At 52.0% G+C, this 23,352-nt stretch overlaps 3 protein-coding genes across 4 annotated transcripts in view; 2 read left to right on the forward strand and 1 right to left on the reverse strand.

Annotated features, from left to right (window-relative positions):
• The window catches only part of PHLPP2 (PH domain and leucine rich repeat protein phosphatase 2), a gene marked incomplete at its 5' end in the record, with an annotated part of 34,554 nt that extends 29,668 nt beyond the window's left edge, over nucleotides 1-4,886 (forward strand). For both annotated transcript variants that reach the window (XM_080636837.1, XM_080636838.1), the window contains one exon: nucleotides 145-4,886. In XM_080636837.1, the coding sequence (XP_080492963.1) occupies nucleotides 145-1,275 (1,131 nt within the window). In that variant the 3' untranslated portion in view covers nucleotides 1,276-4,886. The remainder of the gene's footprint in view (nucleotides 1-144) is intronic.
• A 1,832-nt stretch (nucleotides 4,887-6,718) lies between these two features.
• On the reverse strand, nucleotides 6,719-7,964 carry MARVELD3 (MARVEL domain containing 3; the record flags this gene model as incomplete). Its single annotated transcript, XM_080638406.1, has 3 exons — nucleotides 6,719-7,323; nucleotides 7,432-7,532; nucleotides 7,906-7,964. The coding sequence occupies 3 exons, from the start codon at nucleotides 7,962-7,964 to the stop codon at nucleotides 6,719-6,721; spliced, it is 765 nt and encodes a 254-aa protein (XP_080494532.1).
• An 8,692-nt stretch (nucleotides 7,965-16,656) lies between these two features.
• TAT (tyrosine aminotransferase) lies at nucleotides 16,657-23,090 on the forward strand (the record flags this gene model as incomplete). The annotated part of the gene is made up of 11 exons (XM_080636493.1): nucleotides 16,657-16,897; nucleotides 17,073-17,177; nucleotides 17,901-17,968; nucleotides 18,238-18,396; nucleotides 18,572-18,710; nucleotides 19,218-19,270; nucleotides 19,634-19,786; nucleotides 20,663-20,791; nucleotides 21,225-21,308; nucleotides 21,857-21,955; nucleotides 22,800-23,090. The coding sequence occupies 11 exons, from the start codon at nucleotides 16,657-16,659 to the stop codon at nucleotides 22,941-22,943; spliced, it is 1,374 nt and encodes a 457-aa protein (XP_080492619.1). The 3' UTR covers nucleotides 22,944-23,090.
• Between the last annotated feature and the right edge of the window lie 262 nt (nucleotides 23,091-23,352).

Below are 23,352 nucleotides of genomic sequence, written 5' to 3' on the forward strand. Positions count from 1 at the left end.
CTTGACCTAGATCCCTTTCTGCTGTGCTGTGCTGTATACTGGCATTTCTCAAGGCTGCGGAGCTGTATGTGGGCAGGGGAAAGTCTGCTCTGCACATGGTCTAGTAGCAGATCTAACCCATTGCCCTGTTCCTTTTGTCTGCAGGACAATAAGGTCAATGGTGTGACTTGCTGTACTCGGATGCTGGGCTGCACGTACTTGCATCCTTGGATCCTGCCCAAACCACACGTGAATTCCATTCAGCTGACTGTTCAAGACGAGCTGCTACTGATAGGGAACAAAGCTCTCTGGGAACACCTTTCGTACATGGAGGCTGTCTCGGCCGTGCGCCACCTGCATGACCCGCTAGCTGCTGCAAAGAAACTCTGCACTTTAGCCCAAAGCTATGGTTGCCAAGACAATGTAGGTGCAATGGTGGTGTGTCTGAACATCAGTGAGGACAGCTGCACATGTGAGATGCACGGCCTCACACTGCCAGGTCCTGGAGGATTTAATTCCACCACCAAGCCAGCAACACCTTCATCCAGCAGTGGAATTGCTTCAGAGTTCAGCAGTGAACTGTCTGCTTCTGAGGTTAGCAGTGAGGTAGGCTCTACTGCTTCAGATGAACACAATGCTGTTAGTCTTGATAGTGGTTTGCTACCACGGCAAGAGCGACGTTGCAGTCTGCATCCTGTGCCTCCGTCAAGCATCTTCCAGCGCCAGCCTTCCAGTGCCACCTTCTCTAGCAACCAGTCTGACAATGGTCTGGATAGTGATGATGAGCAGCCTGTGGAAGGTGTGATGACAAATGGTAGTAAAGTGGAGGTAGAGGTTGACATTCACTGCTGTAAAGGAAAGGGTCTGGAGTTTGAACCTCTTGCTGCAGAGTACAGCTTCTCTGCTCCAGGGCCAGAGGATGACTCTGGGCTTGTCCTTGTCATTCGGAGACAGAACAGTGTGAACACTGTGCAGAGAGGCGTAAGGGAGAAGTGTGAACTGCAAAAATCTCTTTCCACATGCTGTCTGTATGGAAAGAAGCTTTCCAATGGTTCCATAGTGCCCTTGGAGGAGAGCCTCAACCTCATTGAAGTAGCCACAGAGGCACCCAAGAAGAAGACAGGCTATTTTGCTGCTCCATCCCAGGTGGAGCCAGAAGATCAATTTGTGGTGCCACCTGATCTGGAGGAGGAAGTGAAGGAACAAATGAAGCAACACCAGGAGAATGGAGTAGATCAGGAACAGAAAGAGGAACATGCAGCAACTCTGCCAGAGGAGTTTGACACAGCTTTGTAACCCTACAAGTACTGCTCCCACTCTGTCCCAGGAAGCCCTGTCCCACAGGGGCTGTCTTGACCTCCGAGGGGAGCTGGGATCTGCAAGTACAGGCATCTGCTGCTTCCTTAATGGAAGAACTGGGGTGTGCCAAGGTCTGAGCTGTCCATTTTTCACTGCAGTGTCCCAGTTGTTCCATGAGCACTCAGACCAGTAGCTCTGTGCTAGGGACCACCTGGGAATCATGCAGGCGCTAGAACGAGGGCAGATGTTCCAACACCTGCCTGTAACCCTTTGAACCCTGAGGTTCTGCCAGATCTGCAGCTTAGGGCTGGCGTGGGGGGTGAGGAGGCTGCTGAGGGGCAATGTTCAGTGTTTGGAGTCCCATGAATATTTCTGATGCAGCTCACCACCCCCCCAGCACGTAACTTTGTTATTCCTTGAAAGAATACAGCAGTTGCAATGCAGCTGACCCAAGAATGGTTTCCTGCAGTAATTGAAAGCACTTTTATTGATTGCACTTAAGCTGTTCTGCTCCCCTTCAGCCCAGCACTTTATTATATAGGGTCAGGGGAGAGAGCAGTCCCCAGGAGGTGTGTGTGGGGCTTTTCTCAGTGGATATTGTTAAGGCAGTGAAGGACTCAGGATACCAGTGTTCTGATGAGCACTGGTGCAGGTAGTGTGAAGCTCATTATAGGATCAGGCTGTGCAGGATGAGCTGAGTGCTGAGCTGATGCATGTCACAGGGACCACAGGAAGATCAGCTCTTGGCTGGTTGATTAACAACACAGACCTGGTGCTCCTCACTGTAGGCACCAGCCCAGCCGCAGCTTGGCCACCTCCCTAATGGATGCTTCCCAGTAGAGGCTTCCTTATCCACAAAACATGTGGTGAAAGCAGGAGCTCATGCTTGTTTCAGTGGTACTGTATCTAAGGGGAAATGCAGTTGTAAACAGTGGTGTGCTGCTCTAAGCCAGTGAGCAGTGAGGCTGCCCTTCTTATGCTGGGGAAGCATTCAGTGCTCTGTTCTGCCAACACAAACTTCTGCATTGTCAGCTACAGCATCTTTGCTCGCGTCTGCAATTGGAGTCATACCCCAAATCCACAGCAACCTGCATTTCATGGTACGTGCTCAGTTTAGCCACAGACAAGTTGAAAGCATACTTACTTCTGCTTAGCTTTCAATGCAAAAGGAAAAATAGAACTTTCCATCTTAGTAGCATCTTTATCAGCATTGGAAGAGATGTTTTAAACAGTCTTCTAATGGCGAACAAGCCAGTCTGCATTCGCAGATGCACTGTTGCCATTAGGACTTTTCTTGCAGGCTGTGGGTTGGTGGCCTGTGTTGTCGCCTATGTAAAGGTTATGTGCAGACCCCTGCCCCTGGAGCACGCAGATCTGTCCTCCTCTGGCAGAGCTGGGCAGCAGCTACCCCGTCATGCTGGCGGTACAGTAATTGTGGCTAATGTGGGCTAGTGCCTTGTCTTCTTTACTAATTTTATTTATGAAGAAAACCTGAAAGTTTCTTCTCAAGAGCTCTGAGGGGCTTGAGTTGAGTATTTTTTGATCAAACTCAGGCCTTGCTCAGAAGGAAATACTGTGCAGACTACTTGTGGGGATTAGACTGACACAATCTAATGGAGTTTTACTGAGATTTCAAAGCACTTTGAATTTCTTCTCACTAGGAAAAAAAAAATTGCATTTTTACCATGCATGAGAGAGCAACATTTTAGGATATACCTTGTGCTAGTCACAGTGTAATCATGAAAAAACCCAATCTTTTTGCAAGGTTTAAACTCTCACAGATTTTGGCTGCTTTAAATGCCTGTTTTATTTGGAAATGAGAGAAAAGCTAATTAGAATCTCAGAAACAGCAGCATGTGGATCAGTTAAGCAGAGAAACAACAGCAGAAAACATCAGAAGACTAAACCCCAAGCCTCTTTCATGTTCTTTTCATGTACGTGCACAGAGAAGGCTCAGCCCAGTGTATGTGACTGACTTTTAGTTGTCATTGGTGATAATTTTACCTGTGCCCAGCCCAGCACTTTCTGATATCTGAGAGGCAGATATCTTGCAGCTTCTGTTCAGTACATGACTGATGCAGAAATACACTCTTCTTTCTGAGTAAGACTGGACACACCTCACACTAGGAACGTGGCAGATGTTAATGCAAATCAGGTCTCTCTTTCTTGCACTGATGTGCAAAATGTGGTGTTTCCTTACCAGTGTGAATCAGTAGCACTGCATGGAGAGTTGATATGTCCACAGTGAGTTAGTCATGAATGGCTCTATCTAGCTCAGTGGGAAAGGACTGAGTAACATAAAGCTCTGCAGTGGAGCATACAGATTTATGAGCTGCACGACTTCACAGTAGTAGCAGAATGGAAGGCAAGGAATTCCTGTGTAGCCTTTTTCTCCAGTGCTGTTTCTGGTCTTGAAGCAGAAAGAGAGTTTAATACAGCCAGCTCCTATTTTCTATGGGTGTGTACAGTCATGACAGAACATAGATTGTTTTCTTACACTAGGCGGAGTCCAGAGCCTTCTCTGCTTAAGCTGGTACATGAACTGGTTGTCTTATTCTGGGCAAGACATCCTGACTGCTTTCCTCCACCAACACCTTTTGTTCTCCTGTCTCCCTCGAGGTAGCAAGCGTCTCCTTTTGTTTCTTTCATCTTACTTACTAATGCCACTTTACATTTCAAGCTCCTGGAGAGCACTGCTGTAGGTGGAACAGGTATGAATGGGCAAGTCTAATGAAGGACTCATAGCAGGGGATAGATAGAAAGTGTTTTCCCAGTTCTTTTCCTGTTTTCCAGTCTCTTCCCTGTTTTTTGTTTGTGGTTCTTGCACAGATACATGATGTCCACGGAGACACTTCACTAAGGATGTCCCATTTCTTAGAGAGTTGCTATTGGAGGGGTATTCTTGGCTTGGGGTCATCAGGCTCTCTTGGCCCTGCTGAGCAATGCAGACCTGCTGTGCTTGTGCAGCCACAGTCGGGTTTGTCTGCAAATTCCTTTGTTCATCATGTCAGTAGTCCTGGCTCTGCAGATGACCTCACTTCCTGGGAACAGGTACTCTGAAGGCACTGACCTGTCTGCCCTGCCCTGTCCAGAAAGGCTTCCAAAAACAGAGCCCATAAAGGTTTTATTGTGATGAGCAGCTGGGGCCAATGGATTATGGGTAATGGATAGTCTCCAAGTTGCTCCAGGCACCAGAAATGGGCCTGGTGGAAGCAGCGCCACATCAGGGACCTCATGAGAATCCTCAAGTGGATGGGAGGGTAAAACCCTGTTCCAGGAAGGAGCAAGTATTTTCCTTTCCCCTCCTTGGGGACAGGCTGCTGTGAAGCTGAAATCCTTCTCCTAGTGCACAGGACATGCAGCCACGCTGGCAGCCCTGGGGCATCCGGAGCTCCTGCGCTCCAGCAGGGATGGGTTCTTGTAATTTGCCACGCCTTCGGGTGGTAGGTTCACCTCTTTGGTTTCGGGCAATCATTGTCTGCTGTTCTGTTGCTGTCTGAACACTCAAATGTGGTTATTTTCCTCTTTTTCCACATTTTAAAATGTTACTTTTTTTTTTTAACTTGACTCTCATGACCCAGTGCATATTAAAGAAGTATTGCAGCGCACCACCTGTTTATTTATAATCTTTTTTCTTTTTCTTTTTAAAAAGAGAATATTCTCTGTATCCCACTCTAGCATGCACCTATAATAATACCCATTTTTATTGTGTAAGGGAGTAGGTTGTCCAGTGAATGCACCTTCAGCACTGAAGCCTGTGTTTGTATTTCTCTGGAGAGGCAAGTCATGTAAGATTGCTGGAAAACACTATGCTGTTGATTCAGATGTATAGAGCAGTCCAGGAAGGAAGAATATTTTTGCATCAACTTTTCAGCTGACTTAGCAATAAAAGTTTTTACTTTCATCTAACTCTATATTCTGATTCCATTACTGTGCTGGAGGGAATCTGTGCAGTGCCTCAGTCACACACAGCTGTGGTGAGCAGTAGCTGTGCCGAAGAGTCTCCTTCTCTGAGTTCTGGTGCTACTCTGCTCATCAGCCTGCCATACAAAAGGTACTGGGCAGAACGCTGTGAGGGTGGAATTCATGACACCCATTACCAGGCAGCTTATTGTGTCCTGCCCCAGGAGTCCCGAGCTGTTGCTCTAAACAGGACTGTAGAGCTCCAGCAGGAGCTGCAGCAGCCAGGAAGTACAGATGACAGTGGACTGTCCACATAAATCCCTACACTAGTGCAGGGATGTATGTGCACACCTAGCTACTGAAAGCTAGTACATCCAGCTACTAAAAGGGAGGAGAAAGCTAACAACCCCCAGAGTACTGAATGTTGTGTTCCTATTTAGCATTTGTTCTACTTTAATATTTCTAGTTTCAACAGTGTTCCATGGAATTGGTAATTGTGAGGATTTAGCCACTGGTGCCACTGAAACTGGAGCTCTGTCCAGGACATAGCACATTTCTGGCATGTTTAGTTTGGGTTTTGGGGATTTTTTAATGTGGGCAGAACAGGTCTAAGAGACCAGTGATGGATCCACCTTCGTATGGACAATGCACATCCATAGAAAGTGGGCACTGCTCTGAAGTGACATTTCATTCTGAGGCACGATTTTGTGTCTTTAATGCTACTCTTTTCCCTATTAAATTTCCTATAGAAGTTTTTTAAAAAGTAAAATTTATCCTTTTTTTTTTTTTTATGAAGTGCAAGAGCAGCATCTCATTTCCCTGGCACGTACATTATAAATGTATTTTGAAAACAATGTACTTCTATCTTAAACCATGTCTTTGAGCTCTTAAAGCTTTCGTCTGATTATCCCAACATGGGGCATCTTCTTAAGCAAAACTGTTGGATACAAGTTCTGTAAAAGACAATTTTATACAAAACTGTGCCCTCTGCAGGAATACGAAAGGCATCAAATCACAGGTTGGGCAGAGTGTATTGATCGTGTTGCACGTTTATTGCAGGATTGTCTGATGGCTCCATACACACCATGTTCAAGAGGCCCTTAGTTGTAACAGACGTACAGGAAAGCAGGAACAAGATGCCACAGCCATGGGCCTCTGTTCTCAGTGAAGTGTCACATGCCCTTTGTAAGGAGCCTCAGCCACAGAAAGGATGTAGTAGCAGTACTTGGAGCAAGATCTCACTGGAGAGAGCAAGGCCCCAGTGGAGGGGAGGGAAAGGCTTGCTGTTCAGCTGCGGGATGGTCACACTCTCCTATGGGACAGCCGCCAGACACAGACCATGGGTCTACCCTCGTGTCCACTGATCACTCAGTAATGCAAATCTAGGTTAGGGACTGCTTCACTCCCCCATGTTTAGTGTGTGCTCTGGGGCAGCATTACGAGTGCACTGCTCAGAAGTGAGGAAAAGCAGTAAGGAGTTTTGCCTTCCTGTGTAAGGAGGGTGGCAAAAGTCATGGCCAGTGCTGGAGCGGAGGGATCATTCTAACTGCACTGGCTTCTGCTTCAGCGTCCGAACGGCTGTGTAGGCCCTGGCTGCAAGGCCTGCACTGAGCAGGTATGCCATGGCAGCCACGCAGCCCCACAGGCCAACCGCAACCTCTGCCGCGTGCAGGCTGCACCTAAAGCCCTGGTAGCCTTTGCTTTGATAAAGCTGCTCTCTCTCTTTGCACACTGATGAATTATAAACCTCCAGCAGAAAGTGGAAGTAGTAATACAGAGCAGGCACCATGCCCATCGCGACCACTACATCCAGGGCACATTCAAGCAGCAGCCACGCTGGGAAGCGCCGCGGTAACCGCAGAACCCCAACCGAAAGGAGGACGCAGGAGCCTGCCAGAAGGCAGCCTCCCGCGGCCATCGCTGCCCTCGCAACCGGCAGCTTCAGCAGGTAGAAGCGCTGGTCGAGCTCTCGGGCTTTCTCCCCGTCCGCCCCGCTGAAGCCGCTGTAGGCGCCGCCATACTGGTAGTAGTAGATGCCGCCCAGGTCGGGCAGGCCGGTGTAGCCGCCCGGGGGCCCGCAGGACACGGAGGCGCAGACCAGGATGAGCACGGCGAGCAGCGCCTGCACCATCTGACAGCACGCTGCAGGGACGGCAGCGAGAGCGTGGGCACGAGCGCTGCGGCGGCCGGGGCCGGGCCGGTCCCGGCACGGGGGAGGGGAAGCGGCTCCCGCGGCCCCGCCCCGCTCACCCCTGCCCGTGCGCAGGTACCGGCAGCGGCGGCTCCACAGCGGCCCCGGGGCGGCGGCGCGGCTTCTCGGCGGCCCCTGCGGCCCGGCTCCGGGCACAGCGCTGAGGAGAGACGCGGCGGGGATAGCAACGGCGCGCCTGGACCCCCCGTCCTCAGCCCTCGCTCCGCCTGCCCGCCCCGTCCTGATTCCTGCCCCCCGTCCCCATTCCTCTTTCCTCCTGCCCGTCCCGATCCCTGCCCGGGCCCTTCACAGCCACCTGCCCGCCCCGCTCCCACCGTACCCCCGGCCTCCTCCCGGCCGCCTCCCCGCCCGTCTAATCCCGCCCCGTCCCGATTTCCCCCCTCCCCTCAAGCCTTCACAGGCGCCTGCCCGGCCCGGCCCGATCCCCGCCCCGTCTCGGCCTCCTCCAGCCGCCCCCCCGCCCGCCCCGTCGAGCCCCGGCCCGGCCCGTCGCCCGCCCGTCCCCTCCTCACTGCCCGCCCGCCCAGGTGCTTCCCGCCGGGGGGGCTCGGGGTCTGCTCTGCTCCGCCATGGCCGGGCCCCTCCGTCCGGGCTCTGCCGAGATCCCCGCGCAGCTCCGGCCGGGCCGGAGGAAGGGTGTGCAAAGGGCGGGACGGGGCCGCTCCCCCGGCACCTGCGCACGACCCGATCCCGCCCCGCCCGATGCCGCTCGGGCCCCGGTGCTCCCGCACGGCAACAAGTGTCTGCACCCGCTGGGGGCTGAGCACCGGCGGCTCTGGCACGGGGGCCGCCTTTTCCTGCGCTGTGAGTTCGGTGCGAGCCCTGGGCGTTCAGCTCGTGCGCTCCTGAACCTGGGTCCTGCTGCTCCGCGCTGTCCGCAGACCCGGGCCGCAGCCGTGTCAGACCCCGCGCACCAGACCTCGAGCACCGTCCCCTCGCTGTACGAGCTGCCCTTCCCCAGCTCCCCTGCATCAGCTGCCACACAGCGCTGGGACAGCAGAACGACTGCCCCTGCCTGGTGCTGTGCTTCCCCTGACAACACACTGCATGTTGTTGCCCCTCCAGCTGCCCGGTCACGTGGAGCCTGTGCCTCCTGGGGACAGTGACGAACACCTTCGGGTTTTTCCTGTAGTGCCACTGCCAGCACTCCGCAGGCCACGTGCAAGTGCATTACCTTGTATTTATCCATAGGGAACCAAACAGACCTGTGTGTCTGCCGCAGACCACTTCAGACGATACGACTTTTTTTCAGACCTTTCTGCTGGCTGCACCATTTCCATGCACATTCACATCCTGCTGCATGTTGGGACTAGTGCCATCCTGCCCCAGGAGGCTGCTGCCACAGCCAACACCTTCTAGCACAGGCAATGAATTGCTCCTTTGTTGGTGGTTGCAGGAGTGAAGGCAAGTGCCTAAGAGCTCACCCATGCACAAGTGACCCACAAGTTCCTCCGGGTCCATTCTGGAAAGGCTGTTTGGCCTGGGAGAAAAATAACAGTGAGACAACTTGCAAACACAGGGACAGCTTGGAAAGCCAGAGTGAATGATTTAATCCAGGAGTTTGACCAAACACTGCCTGGAAGAGCTTTAGCGTTGCAAAGAAAGACTTTTCATTGAACTTAGGAAAACAGACACTTTTCTGGAAACAGGGTTACACTGTGAGGCCTCAGACACAGTGTGTGAATGTGTGCCCTGAGAGCTTCAGATTGGTCAGTAAGATGCAGAAATGTGTTTCCTCCATCTGTAAGATTGGTGGCAACAGTGAGGTAGCTTCACCCTTCTGTCCTTGCAGGAGCAACAGCAGCAACCTATAGATTTGGTACTCTATGAACTGCTGTGCTTGTGCACCTCAGCAGTGTTGGAGAGCACTCCTCAGCATTTCGCCTGACTCCAGGAAGGACCAGAGATCTGAAAAGTAACCTTAAAATTCACTTAGTTTGGGGTAAGGGAGAAACAGAACAGAAACAGAAACAGAACAAAACAGAACTTCAACCCCCAGTTCAGATAGAGGCGACAGGAGCCGTATGATCATGATAAGTTAGGAAATGGGAAGACCCAAGGGAGCTTAGGACAAGGGCCCTGGGGATCATGCAGATGCTCAGCAGCGAGGCTGTGGCACACACCTTCTGCTGTGCGTGTGTTGATCGCTCGTGTTCATGTGTCAGGACCCAGGCCTCCTTGCTGCCAAGGACAGGATGAGCTTAAAAGCTTCAGCAATCCTTTGTATACTTTTAGGATCATGGGCAGTGCCATTTTGCTCAGTAGAGCTTTTAACTGTCATGAGAGAGACATGAATAGCAAAGTTGCATAATCATGAGTCACAAGAGGGGATGAAATAAATGCTTCATTCATATTCAGGTCATTGAACAACCTGAGCTGAAGCTTTCTTTGGAATTTCTGATGCGCTGGAATTACTTGTTCGAAGATGGAGCTGGGAAGTGCTGCTCTGTTGATTTGGTGATGCAGTCAGGTTTACTACAGTGTTTCTGCTAGCAAGTGAGGTACAAACTTCAAGGTATTGCAGAACTGAGTCAGTCTTATTCTGTTTCTGCTGCTGTATGGGGAATTGTCTAAAAAATGCCTTGTGTCACTTCCCTCCTGCCCCAGGTACCACAGCTGAGCTTGATCAGTGACAGATGCTGGGTCCCTGTTCTCACTGCAGCAACAGCAGTCAGTGGAAGAGAGAAGGAGCTGAGGACACCATCGTTAACTTTCATCTTTGCTTTGGCTTGTCTTTTCTTTATGTTTGGCTCCGCTGTGTCCAGCTGCTCCTAACACTGCTGCTGCACAAACGGGAGGGAATGGCCTGGCCTGGTTTGCCATGGGCTGAGAGCTCTGACCTGGTTCAGTGCCCTTCCTGGGAACTTGGAGGGTGAAGTGGAAGGAACAAGTCATGAACTGCCTCGTATTTCTCCAATGCAAGGCAACTGGGAGCTGCAGCACAATCACTCCTGGACACCACAGCCAGATTTATTGATTGTCCCACATGAATAAATAATCACAGGAACAATGAGCGCAGCACGATGACGATGCAGCCCTGCTGCTGAAAAGAACTGGAGGTTATTGTGACTGACAAACTGAACTCAAGTCCACAATGTCATCCTGTTGCGAAAAAAGCTAACATTGCTATGGTGTATAAACAGGAATGTCACATGTAGGACACATGAAGAAATTCTTCTGTGTCCCCCTTCAGAGCTGTTTGTTAGGCCTCCAGTCTTGCACACTGTGTTTCCAGAGGCAAGTGGATTAGCTGGAGAGGATCCAGAGGAAAGCAAAAGAAAGCTCTAGAAATACACCCTGTGAGAAGCAGCTTGCCCCAGTCCTCCCGTTTGACAGAACGGGTGTCTCTTTAACACCTTGAAAGCTTGTAAATGGGGAAGTGTCTGAACAACATTCAAACCTGTACAAAGCTGATGTCAAAAGGAGGGGAATCATGTTCTCCCTGTCTGCTGCTGGCGTGGTCAGGAAGCAGCAAGATTAGCTTGAAGCAAAAGGGATGTGATTTAGGTACCCCCAAAACCCTCCAGTACTTCTCCCACACACCCTGCTTTCACTGCTTTGTAAGGAAATGAGCAGTTGTTGGTGCAGAAATTTAGGCAGATGACAGATTTCCATCACTGGGGCTCAAATTCAGTCATGAGAGGGGCTGGTCTGAGAGAAAAAGGTGCCTGGTGCTGTGCACCCTGCTCACTGCAAGCTCATGGTGTTGCCTTGCCCCACAAAGCCACCATGCCCTTTTCCATCCCATCTCCATTAGCTGGTCACTGTCCATGTGGCTTCAAGGCCATCAAGGGGGCAGCTGCCACAACAAGGCATGCAACAGCTCCAGTCTCTGGGGTCATAACAAACATAGGGTATGCACTTACATGCTGTTTACCTGGATGTAAGCAAGCAAAGCGCAAGGCTGGACAAGGTGTTTCTCTTTGCTGTGCCTGTACCCAGGAGCCATTAACACTCAGCCATCTCCTCTCAGCATCTGTAACAGGGCTGCAAGTCTTTCACTGTGGCTTCTGAGCCTGTCACTCCCCAGTGCTTCCAGCCCTCCACAAACCTGGAGGTCGCTCTGTGTCTCTCAGCAAGCGTCAAGGAATGTAGTGCCCAGGCTGAGTGTGCAAGGGCACACTCTAAGTGTGCATAGCCTCCTCACTCCTTCCCTTCCCAGTGCTGCAGTGGTCCATGCTGGGGAGGGCAATCTGGACTGCCAGCACAGCCGGGACCTGCTTGCAGCATTGCATTTGCAGGCACTGGTATTGTGGGAGGCCCACAAGATGTCGCGGTCATGAAAGCGTTTGGGGTTGACGTTCCTAGTTTTCTTGACAGAGGGGCTTGCGCTGGTGCCTGCTCTGAGCCTGGCGCAGGGCCTGTGGACGGGAGCTCTGCAGGAGCCCGGGCACTGCCACTGCCCTGCCCACCGAGCTGCGCCCTGCGCCGTGAGCACCTTGGTCAATGTCAGAAGTGCAGTGATCAGAGCAGATCTGGATGCCAGCACTGCCTGTCCCAAAGCCAGGCTCACACGAGGCAGGAGCGCCACGGCTGCTCTGTGCCATCTGCCTTCTAGTCCCTTTCTGGTTTTTATTTCTGACGTCAAATGAAAGAACACCAGACAGATGAAGTAGAGACTGCATTTTTGAGTCACTCAGTTACTGGCTTTGAGTCACTGTGTGGATCATGGCATCTTTCTGGCTCTTCAGCAATGCTTGCACAGCTTTGCATGGCCTAGCTGGGTTTTTCTTGGAACTGATTTTCTGCTCTGGTTATGCAAGGAGATGACAGGGGTTGTGCTTTGTTTCAGGTGAATGCCAGGCAATTCAGATTGCTGGAGACAGGGCCATCATCATGGCTTAATCAGAGATTCATGCAGATATATGTAGGTTTAGCATAGCAGCCCTGCCCATACCACAGGCAGATTTAACTGTGAATGTGTGCATTTTCAGAGTGGCCTGACCTGTAACAGGCAAGGCTTGTTCCTGCACTTCAGGAAACCTGCTCCAGGGTTATAAATATGCTGTGGGCATTAATAGGCAGTCACAAAATTAATGAGAGCCAAGGAGGCTTTGTGGCTGTTTGATCTTCTAAATGAGAGATTAACAGTAAGTTGATAAAAAAAAGGAAGGAAAAGGAAAAATCACATACTTGGTTATTAAATGCTGATTCAACTGGAAATGCAAAGCCCCGAGGTTAGGCTACACACATATTGTGGATACCAACCCTGGACTGGGTGGGGCTGTGCCAGTGTCAGAACGGAGCAGACAGAAATGCCTGAAACTCAAAGTGTGAGGAGGTGGCTGGTGCCTTGGTTCGTCACTGACCCTGGGGGATCTCTGCAGAGCACAGCAGGCGTCTGTCCGTGGAGCAGGGCACACGGTCAAAACCCCACTGATGGGTGTCCCACCTGCAGCCTGACAGCAACACAGGTCTCTTGGCGCAGAGATGCTTGAGCCTGTGCTCCAAGTGTCAGTCCTTCTTTGTAACTGTGGCTGGTCCTGGGAGAGGGATCCTCTTGCTCTTGCTGGCTTGGCCCCTGTTCACAGGAACGGGGTTTTGGGCAGTGCTGGTACTAGAGCAAGGCAGTACCAAAGCCACGCTGAAGCCATCACCAGTACCTCCTTCCAGTGAGAAAAGATGACAATCCATTTCTCAAGCTACACAGGGAGAGGGAGTGGAAGAGGTGGTGACCTGTGGGGAGGGCTGCTGAGGAAGAGGAACACACTGCAGCAGGGAGGCTGGTCAGGGCTGCTGGGGTATGGCCGTCATGGCAGCCAGGACAGGCAGTGCAGGGCTCGGCCACCTCTGTCAGTGCTCCACAGGAGGGGTGCTCAGTCAGATTTGTACAATATGAATTGCTGAGCTGTGCGCTCCGGCTTCAGCCCTGGGAGGCTCTGTACCATGGTGGGCTGCAAACCCTCTGTGAGAGTACCCAGAGGTCTGGAGTCATGCAGAGACGAGAAAGGTATAGCAATAGCAGGAGAAACACACTGACCCCACTGTACACCCCTGTCCTCCTCCCTGCTTCTGGCCAGGAGCTCAGCCTTATGTAACTGAGTCTATCTCTGCCTCCAGAGCCCTCTTGGCAGCGGGCTCTGCCATGCCCTCCCCTGAACCCCACTACTGCGTGCAGTATTACGGTAGAGCTGGTTGCATCAGCTCAGGGTTGTTGCTAGGCAGAACATTCAGCATCGTCCTTGAGGCCTCCCAATGCCACATTTAACCCTGGCAGGGCTGCAGCATGGCAAGAGATGGGAAGGAAGAAAATAACCCATAGGTCCTTTGACAGGGCCTGCCTGGACTTCTGAAGGTCGCTCCTGTCAGGCTTCTGTAAAAAGAGGAAAGCAAATAGTCTGGACCTACGCAGCTTTGGCACAAGAGCCTGTGTGTGAAGTGTGTTGGAAAGGTGCCGTTCCTTGTCAGTCCCCTGGGCTGGCTGCTGGGGGGCTGCATCCACCACCTCTTGCTGCCCCCAGCCCAAGCCTCCTGCAGCCTCAGCAGTGCCCGCTGCAGCACTGCTTAGTGTGGTCATTGGTGGGTCACAGCTCCCACATCACCCCAGTGCGGAGGGAAGGGGCCACTGCTGCGCCTGAGGAGGTGCAGCCCTGTCACCGGTGTGGTGAACACAGGTTGAGTGCGCGTGGTGCTTCCTCCAGCCACAAGCAGTGGGAGGAAACAGGCAAAGTTACAGTGACCGCTGCCCTGCGCAGAGAAGGCGTCAGTCTGTTTCCAAGGTTCCCTCTTGTCCCTGAGCAGCTCTCTGGTCTCTGCCCATTTGTTGCCAAGTAAGGGAGGACCTGGAGCAGCCCTTGGGAGACAGGAAGGCTCTCATTTATCCCAGGCCTGCAGGAGGAAAGGGACAAGAAGGCATGGATTTCACATCACTTAGCAAAAAAGGGCCTTCTGGGAATGGTGTCATCTGTCCTTTTGCATCAGAAAGGGAAGAGTTGCATCATTTCTGTTAGCTGTCAAAATCAGGAGTTCGCTTGGATCTTCCAGCAAAAAAAAAAAAAAAAAGAAAACCCAACCAAGCCTCACCAAGCCCACAGCAACTTGAGCTTCCTTTAACTGCTCAGGTCCTGCTTCCTCCAAGACACCAGCTAGGGAAGTGCCTGCCTCCCTTCAGCCTATGGAGGAAGATGTCTCCTGTTGTAATGACGCCACCACTCTCCTTTCTCAGCCAGTGCATTAGGAGCACAGAGCCTTTGAGATCAGGACAGACTGATGTCTTCCACAAGCTTTGGGTTCCATCAGTTCACTCTTGGTGCATTACAAGATGCTAGGGCTGGGCTACCTGGGCTCTGTGCAGATTTGCCCCCACAGCCTTTGAGTTCTGAGTGAAATGGTGCTGACGGGGACAGCCAGGGCATCCAGGAAGCCAAGCTGTGTCCCTCTTCAACTGCTCCCAGAAAGAGTTAATGCACAGGCATGTTCTATGTGTTTGAACACAGTGCAATGGGGAGGAGAGGGTGGTTTTGGGTGGGAAGAGCAGCCCTCCCTGGGAGCCAATGGCCAAACGATTCAGTCCCAACGCCCAGTTTTGGGGCTTATTTCATGGGCAAGAATCTGCAGGAATTTCTTCTCAAGGGGATTTGTCCTGGATGAAAAGTAGGGACTGGACCCCCAAGTGTACTGGTGGCTCCCTCTTTGCTGCAGAAGGTAATGTGCTATGCTCTGGTGCTTTTCTTCTTTCAGGGGGAGAAGTGGGGAGATCTTGCCTGTGTTGAAGGCATCCACTGTGCCTGTGTCCACAGCTCCCCTTTGCACAAGAACTTGCACAAGAACCATGTTGCAGGGTGGTGTGAAGGCTCTGCTGGGATGGACTCTGCACCGGGCATGTGGGACTCAGCTGTGCTGCTGAACTGAGATATTTGGCTCTTTTCTTTGCTCAGTTTTTATGCGGCCCTGCCGCATGTTTCTTCAGCTGCCTTTCTTCGGTAGAAATGAGACCCAGAAGGTGTTAGGTATTAGCAGCAGAGAAGCCAAAGTCTTGCTTTGTGACCCTACTAGATCAGCCTAAATGGCTACAAGCAGCCTAACGAGGTATGCTGGCAGAGCAACTGCTGCAGCATGGAGCATCTCTAGGTACAAACTTCACTGAAGCAGTGAGAAATTTGCTCAGAAGGCAAATCCCACCTGAAGGCAGCAATGCTGCAGCCCTCTTAGCTCTGTCTCTGCGGCAAGTGAGGGGTAACAGTGTTGTGAATATCTGAAAGCATGGGGCTAAGTAACTACCATCAGGAAAGGGCCACTGTTCACTGAATTGCCTTTCAGTGGGTAAGAGAAATAGTGTGGTACAGACAGCATAAGCAGTTTGTGGCAGGACTGCAAGATAGCATGCCATATTCAGCAAGGGCCTCGGTGGCTCAGGAGGCCTCTGCCTGCCCTGTGCCTGGTCCCTAACCTCCTGCAGATGGAAAGCTGTGTTTGTAAGCAAGACTTTTGCTGGTGAGGCAGGCTCATGCTCTGGGTAGGCATGCTGTGGTGTGTGAGTCACGTTTGTGTGCATTTTGGGGCCTAAAAGGCAGCTGTTCCTCTGCTGTGCCTTACTTATTACTCAGTCTCAGGCAGGGCTATAAGCCCTTTGCCTGGGTCAGTGCCACCTCCTTTATTTCCCTCTTGGCTGTACTAGTCTTGCACCATTTTCTAAGCACTGTGTTTTGACCCAGGGTCTTGGGGCTGGGCTGTTGCTGTGCTGACAGAGCCTGTAACCTACACCCTGCCACTGCCCTTATTAGCATCCTGATAACATTGGACCAGAACTACCTTTTTGGCACCTGAGATTTGATTCAAACAGTGCTGCATTTCTGTAGCAGACTGGAGGGATGTTCTGGATGCGTTTCTTATGGTTGAAGTGTGCAGGCTGATAGCAGAGGGAGGAGGAGGATGTCCTGGCCCTTCTGTCTGTGGAACATTGAGTCTGCAGCCAAGCGGTAACTACAACACGCTGTTAACACTCGGCCTGTGGCTCTAGTGGGGCCTGCTTCTCCTCAGCACAGCAAGTCTATGCTAGGCAGTGGTGCATTTAGAACAGAGGGGTGCCTCTATCTTTCCCACTGCATACTGCTTTCACATATATGTAGGGTTCACTCCATCCTGGCCCTGAATATTGCCCTACTTTCTGCTGCTGAGTTGTCCATAGGCAGTAGGTAGGGTCTGCAGCTTTGAGAAGTTTTTCTCATGGAGAGCCATGGGCTGTGTCCCCAGATGGGCAGATCCCTTGTTTGGCATGTGTTAACTAAGCCCAGGGAATCCACTTCATACTGACAGCTCTCAGGATGGACTCGTACCTGATCCAAGTGAATGGCCATGATGATCATGGAGAACACGCTATGCTGGATCTTCATCTCAAGACCAATGGGAACAGCATACCTCTGGGAAAGGCGAAGGGCCGGAAGCCGAGATGGGCTGTCAGGGCTTCTGAAATGTCAAAGAAGACCTTCAATCCTGTCCGAGCCATCGTAGACAGCATGAAGGTGGAGCCCAACCCAAAGAAAGCCATGATCTCCTTGTCCTTAGGTGAGCATAGTGCTGTGGCTAAAGCCACCGGGCAGTGGGGTCTGCTGTGTGGCTGGCAGACTGGAGGGCTCTGAAGCACAAAGCTTGTGCAAACAGACAGAGATAGGCCAGACAACCACACAGCTCGGCCTGTCACACATCACTGAGAACTTCACTGTTTTTCAATCTCAAAAAGGAGACCCAACGGTGTTTGGAAACCTCCCCACGAACAATGAGGTCACACGGGCTGTGAAGGAGGTTTTGGACTCAGGACGTTGCAATGGTTATGCTCCATCTGTTGGTAAGTTGACAAAGCTCTTCCTGTGAGAGTGGAATGAAATTGTGTGCCAGCTCCTACCCCACAGCAGGTACCTGGAGCCCACAGACATCTTTCCAGTAGCACCCTGCAGCTGCCCTCTCCAGTAGTGCCATGCACACACAAGCGCGTGTGTCCCTTAGATACACCGGAGGGCCCATCCGTGCGTTGTCTGTTTGAGGCCCAGAGCCTCCTGCAGAGGCTGTGTTTGCCCCCACAGCCATTAGAGGAGGCAGAGTTCCAGGCACACAGAAGGGCTCAGGGTTGCAGCTTCGTTCCTTTCTGATCTGGCACCGCCAGACAACATGAGCCCTGTTTGCACGTACTGCAAAGCGCATGCTCAGAGCATAGCTGACACCAGCCTCACAGGACACTGTGGTGGCAGGGAGGCTGCCCCTGTGCCATCACTAAACAGCGAAGGCCGTGCAACAGCCCTTGGCCTCCTGCTGGGTCAGAGCAGCTCCGCGGCTCCCCTCCACCCTGCTCCTGTTACCTCTGTGTCGGGGATGTGCTGGCGGCAGAGCCTGCCCCTGCCTGGGCTGTGTCCCTGCCTGCCCCAGCCCGGCTGCACTGCACTCGGCCTGGGGCCGGGACAGTCTCTGCCACCGTGGGACAGTGTCACCAACGAAGATGTTTCCCCGGCTGTGAGCCTTGCTCTAGCGATAGAAAGGAGATGGTTTGTTAAAAGCTTGGCTCCTCTCTCCCCAGGATACCAGTCCTGCCGGGAAGCCGTGGCTGCATTCTATACCTGCCCAGAGGCCCCGCTGGAGGCCCAGGTACCAGCCCTGTCCAGCCTCAGCACCGAAGCCTAGCCCATGGCCTTACCCCACAGCACCCTCCTGCTCCCATCCCTGCTCTGAGCCCTTTTCCACGCTCCCCAGGAGGAGCTGAGCTTCCCGTCTGTTGGAGGTTTCCTGCTCCCAGACAGGACTTGTCCTTTTGGCTGAGCAGCTCTCTCCTGGCAGAGCCTGGGCACCATGGCACCCCTGCGTGCCTGGGCACTTCGGATGGCCATGCTTTACGCTGATCCCTGTGCTCTTTGCAGGATGTCATCCTAACAAGCGGCTGCAGCCAGGCCATAGAGCTTGCCTTGGCAGTGCTGGCCAACCCAGGCCAGAACATCCTGGTGCCACGGCCTGGCTTCTCGCTCTACAAGACTTTGGCATTGTCTATGGGGATTGAGGTCAAACTCTACAACCTCTTGGTAAGTAATGGCAAGCCTGGAAAGGGCAGCCCTGACATTTCTGCCTCTCAGAAATACCCTGGTGCTGCCTGGGAATTGAGTGAAGATGCCATGAGCAACCCTGGGCACCCTGTCCCACCTCTCCTCATGTGGCAAGTCCAGTTCCTCAGCTGTTGCTTCCATTTCACTTCATTAGCCAGAGAAGGCCTGGGAAATTGATTTGAAGCACTTGGAGTCTCTGGTGGATGAGAAGACGGCTTGCCTCATTGTGAACAACCCGTCGAATCCCTGTGGCTCTGTTTTCAGCAAGAGACATCTCCAGAAGATCCTGGCAGGTGAGTCTGCCTGTGCATATATGGGTATGACTGCCCATGTCTCAGTCACTGCAGCATCATGGCTAAAGGGCTTTGATTCTCACTTCAGGACTGACTCCAGCTCAGGAAGCAGGCCTTGTTCAGTGTGAAAGTGTTGCTTTATCTGAGCAAGAACATGCAGAGTGTGTGTCTTGCTCTTCCTTAAATGCTCTGTGTGGCTTGGATTGCTCATTTCTCCACTCTGGCTCCACAGTGGGAGCAAGTTCATAGGGAACATTATGCTTCCCAAGCCCTGGCCTGTCAGAGGATGTGCTGCCTGCTCCCACAGGCAAGAGCAGAACTAAGCTCAGCCCTCACAGGGATCTCCAGTGCCTGGGCTCTCAGGATACACTGTCTGAGAGAGGAAGACAGGGACGCTCTGCCCTGGGACAGAGCTTCCTTCAGAGCCCAGTCAGCCCTGCAGCAAAGGGAAAGCGTGCTCCCATGGAGGGTGAAGGGTGGCCAGGCTGAATGCCCTCTCTCCCACAGTGGCATCAAGACAGTGTGTGCCCATCCTTGCTGATGAGATCTATGGAGACATGGTGAGTGTCTGGTGCAATCCTTTGCACCCCCATGCTGCCTGTCCTTTCTGATGTTGCTGGCAGCCAGGTCTCCAGAGGTGAGTGACAACTCCACTCCCCTCTATGGTGCCTGGGTCCATGCCTGGAGCTCCCACTCCTCTGATGCACAATCATGAGGGTATCCCTCATGTCCAGCTCCTTTCCTCTTCCCAAATGGCTCACTTTCATGTGAGTGCACTTAACTACATTCATACCTCAAAGCTGTGAGCTTTTGCCATCATTTTCCCATTGCTTCGCTGCCTACCTCCTTGCTGTGCCTCAAGCACACCCCACTGCTCTCACAGAGAGAGGCAGGGACAGCTCTAATGCAACCTCCCATCACAGGTGTTCGATGACTGCAAATTTGAACCCATTGCAACCCTCAGCACCAATGTGCCAATCTTGTCCTGTGGTGGCTTGGCAAAGCGGTGGCTTGTCCCTGGCTGGCGCATGGGCTGGATCCTAATTCATGACAGGAGAGACATCTTTGGTAATGAGGTGAGAACTGCGGTGTCGCTGTCACTGCACCAGACCTGCAGTGTCTTCAGTGTGTGGATCACCAGGGCTTTAATTGGTGCAGGCATGTACTACTCTTACATGGGTGTCACCCAACTGTTTACATGCTTTTCTGCACCTCTCAGCTTCTCATGTCCCTTCCTTACTCCATCTGTTCCCATACATGGCCTTCTACTCACATCTATGCTGTAACACACTCTTTGTCTCTGCTGCTACTTCACTCTTTTTGTGTCCTTCTAATTCCTTCTTTTCCCAAATAGCTCCAGTCTCCACTGGAAGTACTGCATGTGTATTGCATCCAGCACGTGGAGTCCATGCATGGTCTCTATGTGCTCTTATATGGTTTGTCTTAAAAGCAAGAACAAAGCACCTGGCAGTACTGCCAATGCTTTAGCTGCTTCTTTGTTCAGCTGTGTTAGAATAACAACCATCTGCTGCAGTGACCTAGAGGGCTTTCTGCAGAGGAAGAGGGAGAAGAGAGGACCAACTGAATGGAGCAGAAGAGCTAATGTTGGTTGTCCCTACCTGCCTTTGAAAGTATGGATTGTGGGCCCAAACCTAAGGGTATTTGGAACAGCTCTGGCTTCATTTGTATTAGCTTTATTCCAGCCTGGTTTGAGTCAAATTGGAAAGCTCTGAAGATTGTCTCTGTTGGCATTACAATCTGCAACTGTGGAACAGAGAATGACACTGTAAATCCTCTACAAATACCCAGCATATAGTCAAGCAGACGTTTGGTAGTACTCTGTATGCTCATTGAAGGGAGGGGTGTGAGCAGCTGTAGCAATACAGAAATAGTTGTCCCTTTCCTTCACCGAAGCACTGTCTGAGCTGTGAATATCACCATGGTTTTTTCAGATCAGAGATGGCCTTGTAAGACTGAGTCAAAGGATCCTAGGACCCTGTACACTTGTCCAAGGAGCACTGGAACGTATCTTGCACCAAACACCCCCTGAGTTCTACCACAACACCCTCAGCATCCTCAAGGTAACCATGCTGTAACAGGCCAGCACAGTTTGCTCATGGATTGTTTGAAGGGAGTCATATCCCTCAAACTCATTATCCCTCTCCATGCCACTTCAAGGTGCAGTTCTGCCTGTGACTAGGGGAGCCCGACAAATCAAATTCCAGCAGGAAACATGGTTAATTGGGGCAGAAATACTGCTGCAATAAGTTTCAGGCATCCCAGCCCTGCAGCTGGTGACCCAGGGGGTTGGAAGCCTGGCACTAGCTTGCTGAGCTCAGCGCAGTCACACCTCCTGCACTCAAGGCCATGATCACCCATGCTGTTTGCATTTGTGTTCCTTTTATTTGCAGTGGGCAAACCTGTTTATAGTCCTGGTCCAGAGCTTAGCTTCTATTCGCCAAGCTGCTTCCTGGAATTTCTCCTGTTTTGAAATTTCTCCTTTCTGCTTTTCAGTCCAATGCTGACCTTTGTTACACTGCCTTATCTGCTATCCCTGGCCTCCGTCCTGTCCGGCCCGCTGGAGCCATGTACCTCATGGTAAGCAAGGAGGGTGACATGCCATTTCTAGATCATCAGCACTCACACTAAGTCTTGTTTCCAATCCTTGTCAGTGCTTTTAGACTGGTCCTTAGCATCAGGTCTCCATTACCATGCATTTTCACACTGCCCTGTGCAGTAGATGTGTCCCTTGGTCACTTCAGATGGCTGGACTATGTTCTTCACTTCTCACATAGTAGAGGCTAGTATGCTTCTCTCACTTGCTCCTGCACAAAACTTAATGACTTGTACTTTGCAAGACAATATTGTTTTACTCAGATTTGAAGCCAGCTGGCAATGGGAAGCCCCCACACCACAAATCAGATTATCGTATGTCTGGTTGAAGATGAAGCCTTCTTCCTACCATCATATCCGTCTTCTGCCTATGCTGTTGCCTGTTTTTCAGCCTTATATTCTAGACGGCACACACCATGAGCGAAACTTGAGGGCAGACAGCTGCACTTGACTGAGAAGTTGCTGGGTCATGTGGGTGAGCAGGAACACTGGTTTGGTGCCCTTGGTTGTCATGTTACATCACTCTGCTGCAGGTGGAGATTGAGATGGAGCATTTCCCTGAATTTGAAAATGATGTGGAGTTCACGGAGCGCCTCATCTCAGAGCAGTCTGTGTTCTGCTTGCCAGCCACGGTGAGCCTAACGCTGAGAGCCCAGGGAGCTGTGAGGCCAAAGCATGGGCAGGGAAGCAATGAAGGTTTGCAGCCCTCATCTCTGGGGCCAGGCTGGGAGTTGTGTGTGCAGTGTCCATGGTCTGCAACAGTGTGTTTGTGCTGGCTGTGAACTCCAACTGCTGTGTGTAGGGATGGGCTTAGGTACTGGCAGCCTCTGGCGCACTAGTAGCCCTCAGGCTGCCAGGATCTTCTCAGCTTCAGGCTTACTCTGTATTTCTCAAGCTGGCAGAGAATACCATGTTCCTGAACCCTACGTACCCCTACACCTTCCTGCTCTCTAAGAGGCCTGGGACTGCTCCCACCTATGTTTTTTTCTTTGTTGTTTTCAGTCCTGCACCCCTGCAGCCACAAGGATGGACTGCAGGCTGAGAACATCTGTGCCCAGTGCTCACTTCCTTCCAGCTCCCCTTCCTGCTCTGTATATGGATGGGTCCTTGGGTACTCTCCAGTCCTATCCTTCCCTAGCTCCTTCCAGCCCATTCCCTGGGTCCTGCATAGTCCAAAGGACTCTGTATGGCCTGTCACCCTTGCAGCATCATGTCTACGCAGATAAAGATGGGAAATACGTATGGAACAAAAAAAAAAAAAACCGAAACAACCCCCCCAAAAAACTCAACCAACCAAAACAAACAACCAAAAAAACACCTCCAAAAATACCCCAAACGTAAGGGAGCAATAGCCCAGCCCTGCCGTCCAACACTGACCCTTTTCCCTTGCTGACACAGTATGTGGCCTCAAGTCAGGGCTCTAAAACTACAGCACTGTCCCAGGTGATCTGCCAGCTTCATCCTTTCTCATTTCAGTGCTTTGAGTACCCAAACTTCTTCCGTGTGGTGATCACCGTTCCTGAGGAGATGATCTTGGAGGCCTGCAGTCGCATTCAGGAGTTCTGTGAGATGCACTACCAGGGTGCTGAGGGGGCCCAGGATCTGGAGTGTGACAAATAGCCCCAGGTCCCCTCCTGCCTCTGCCAGGCTCAACTTTGTGTTAGGCAGTAGCCGGGGAGGCAGGGCTGCTTCCAGCCAGCCCCACGTGCCCCTGCCTGCAACAGCCACTGTCCTGTTGCTTCACTTTGTGCTCCTCAGACCCTTCAGCACTCTGGGAAGAAGCAGCCACTTCTCTCTGCTCCTTCACTGCAGCTTGTATGCCCTCTGGCACCCAGTGCCTTTGGTCAGTACATCCGCTGCGTTTGCCTCTGTGCTGGTCTGTGCTTCCTGTGAGCCAACTGCAGGTAGAGGCCCGTGGCTGCTTCTATGCCATGGCCCTGCGTGGCCAGTGTGCTGGTTGCGCTTCCCTGGGGAGGACAAGAGAAGAGCACCCATCTCTAACTTACCCATGTTAACCTTCGGAACCCAG

This window comes from Psittacula echo (assembly GCF_963264785.1).
Source record: "Psittacula echo genome assembly, chromosome: Z".
Classification (NCBI taxonomy): domain Eukaryota; kingdom Metazoa; phylum Chordata; class Aves; order Psittaciformes; family Psittacidae; genus Psittacula; species Psittacula echo.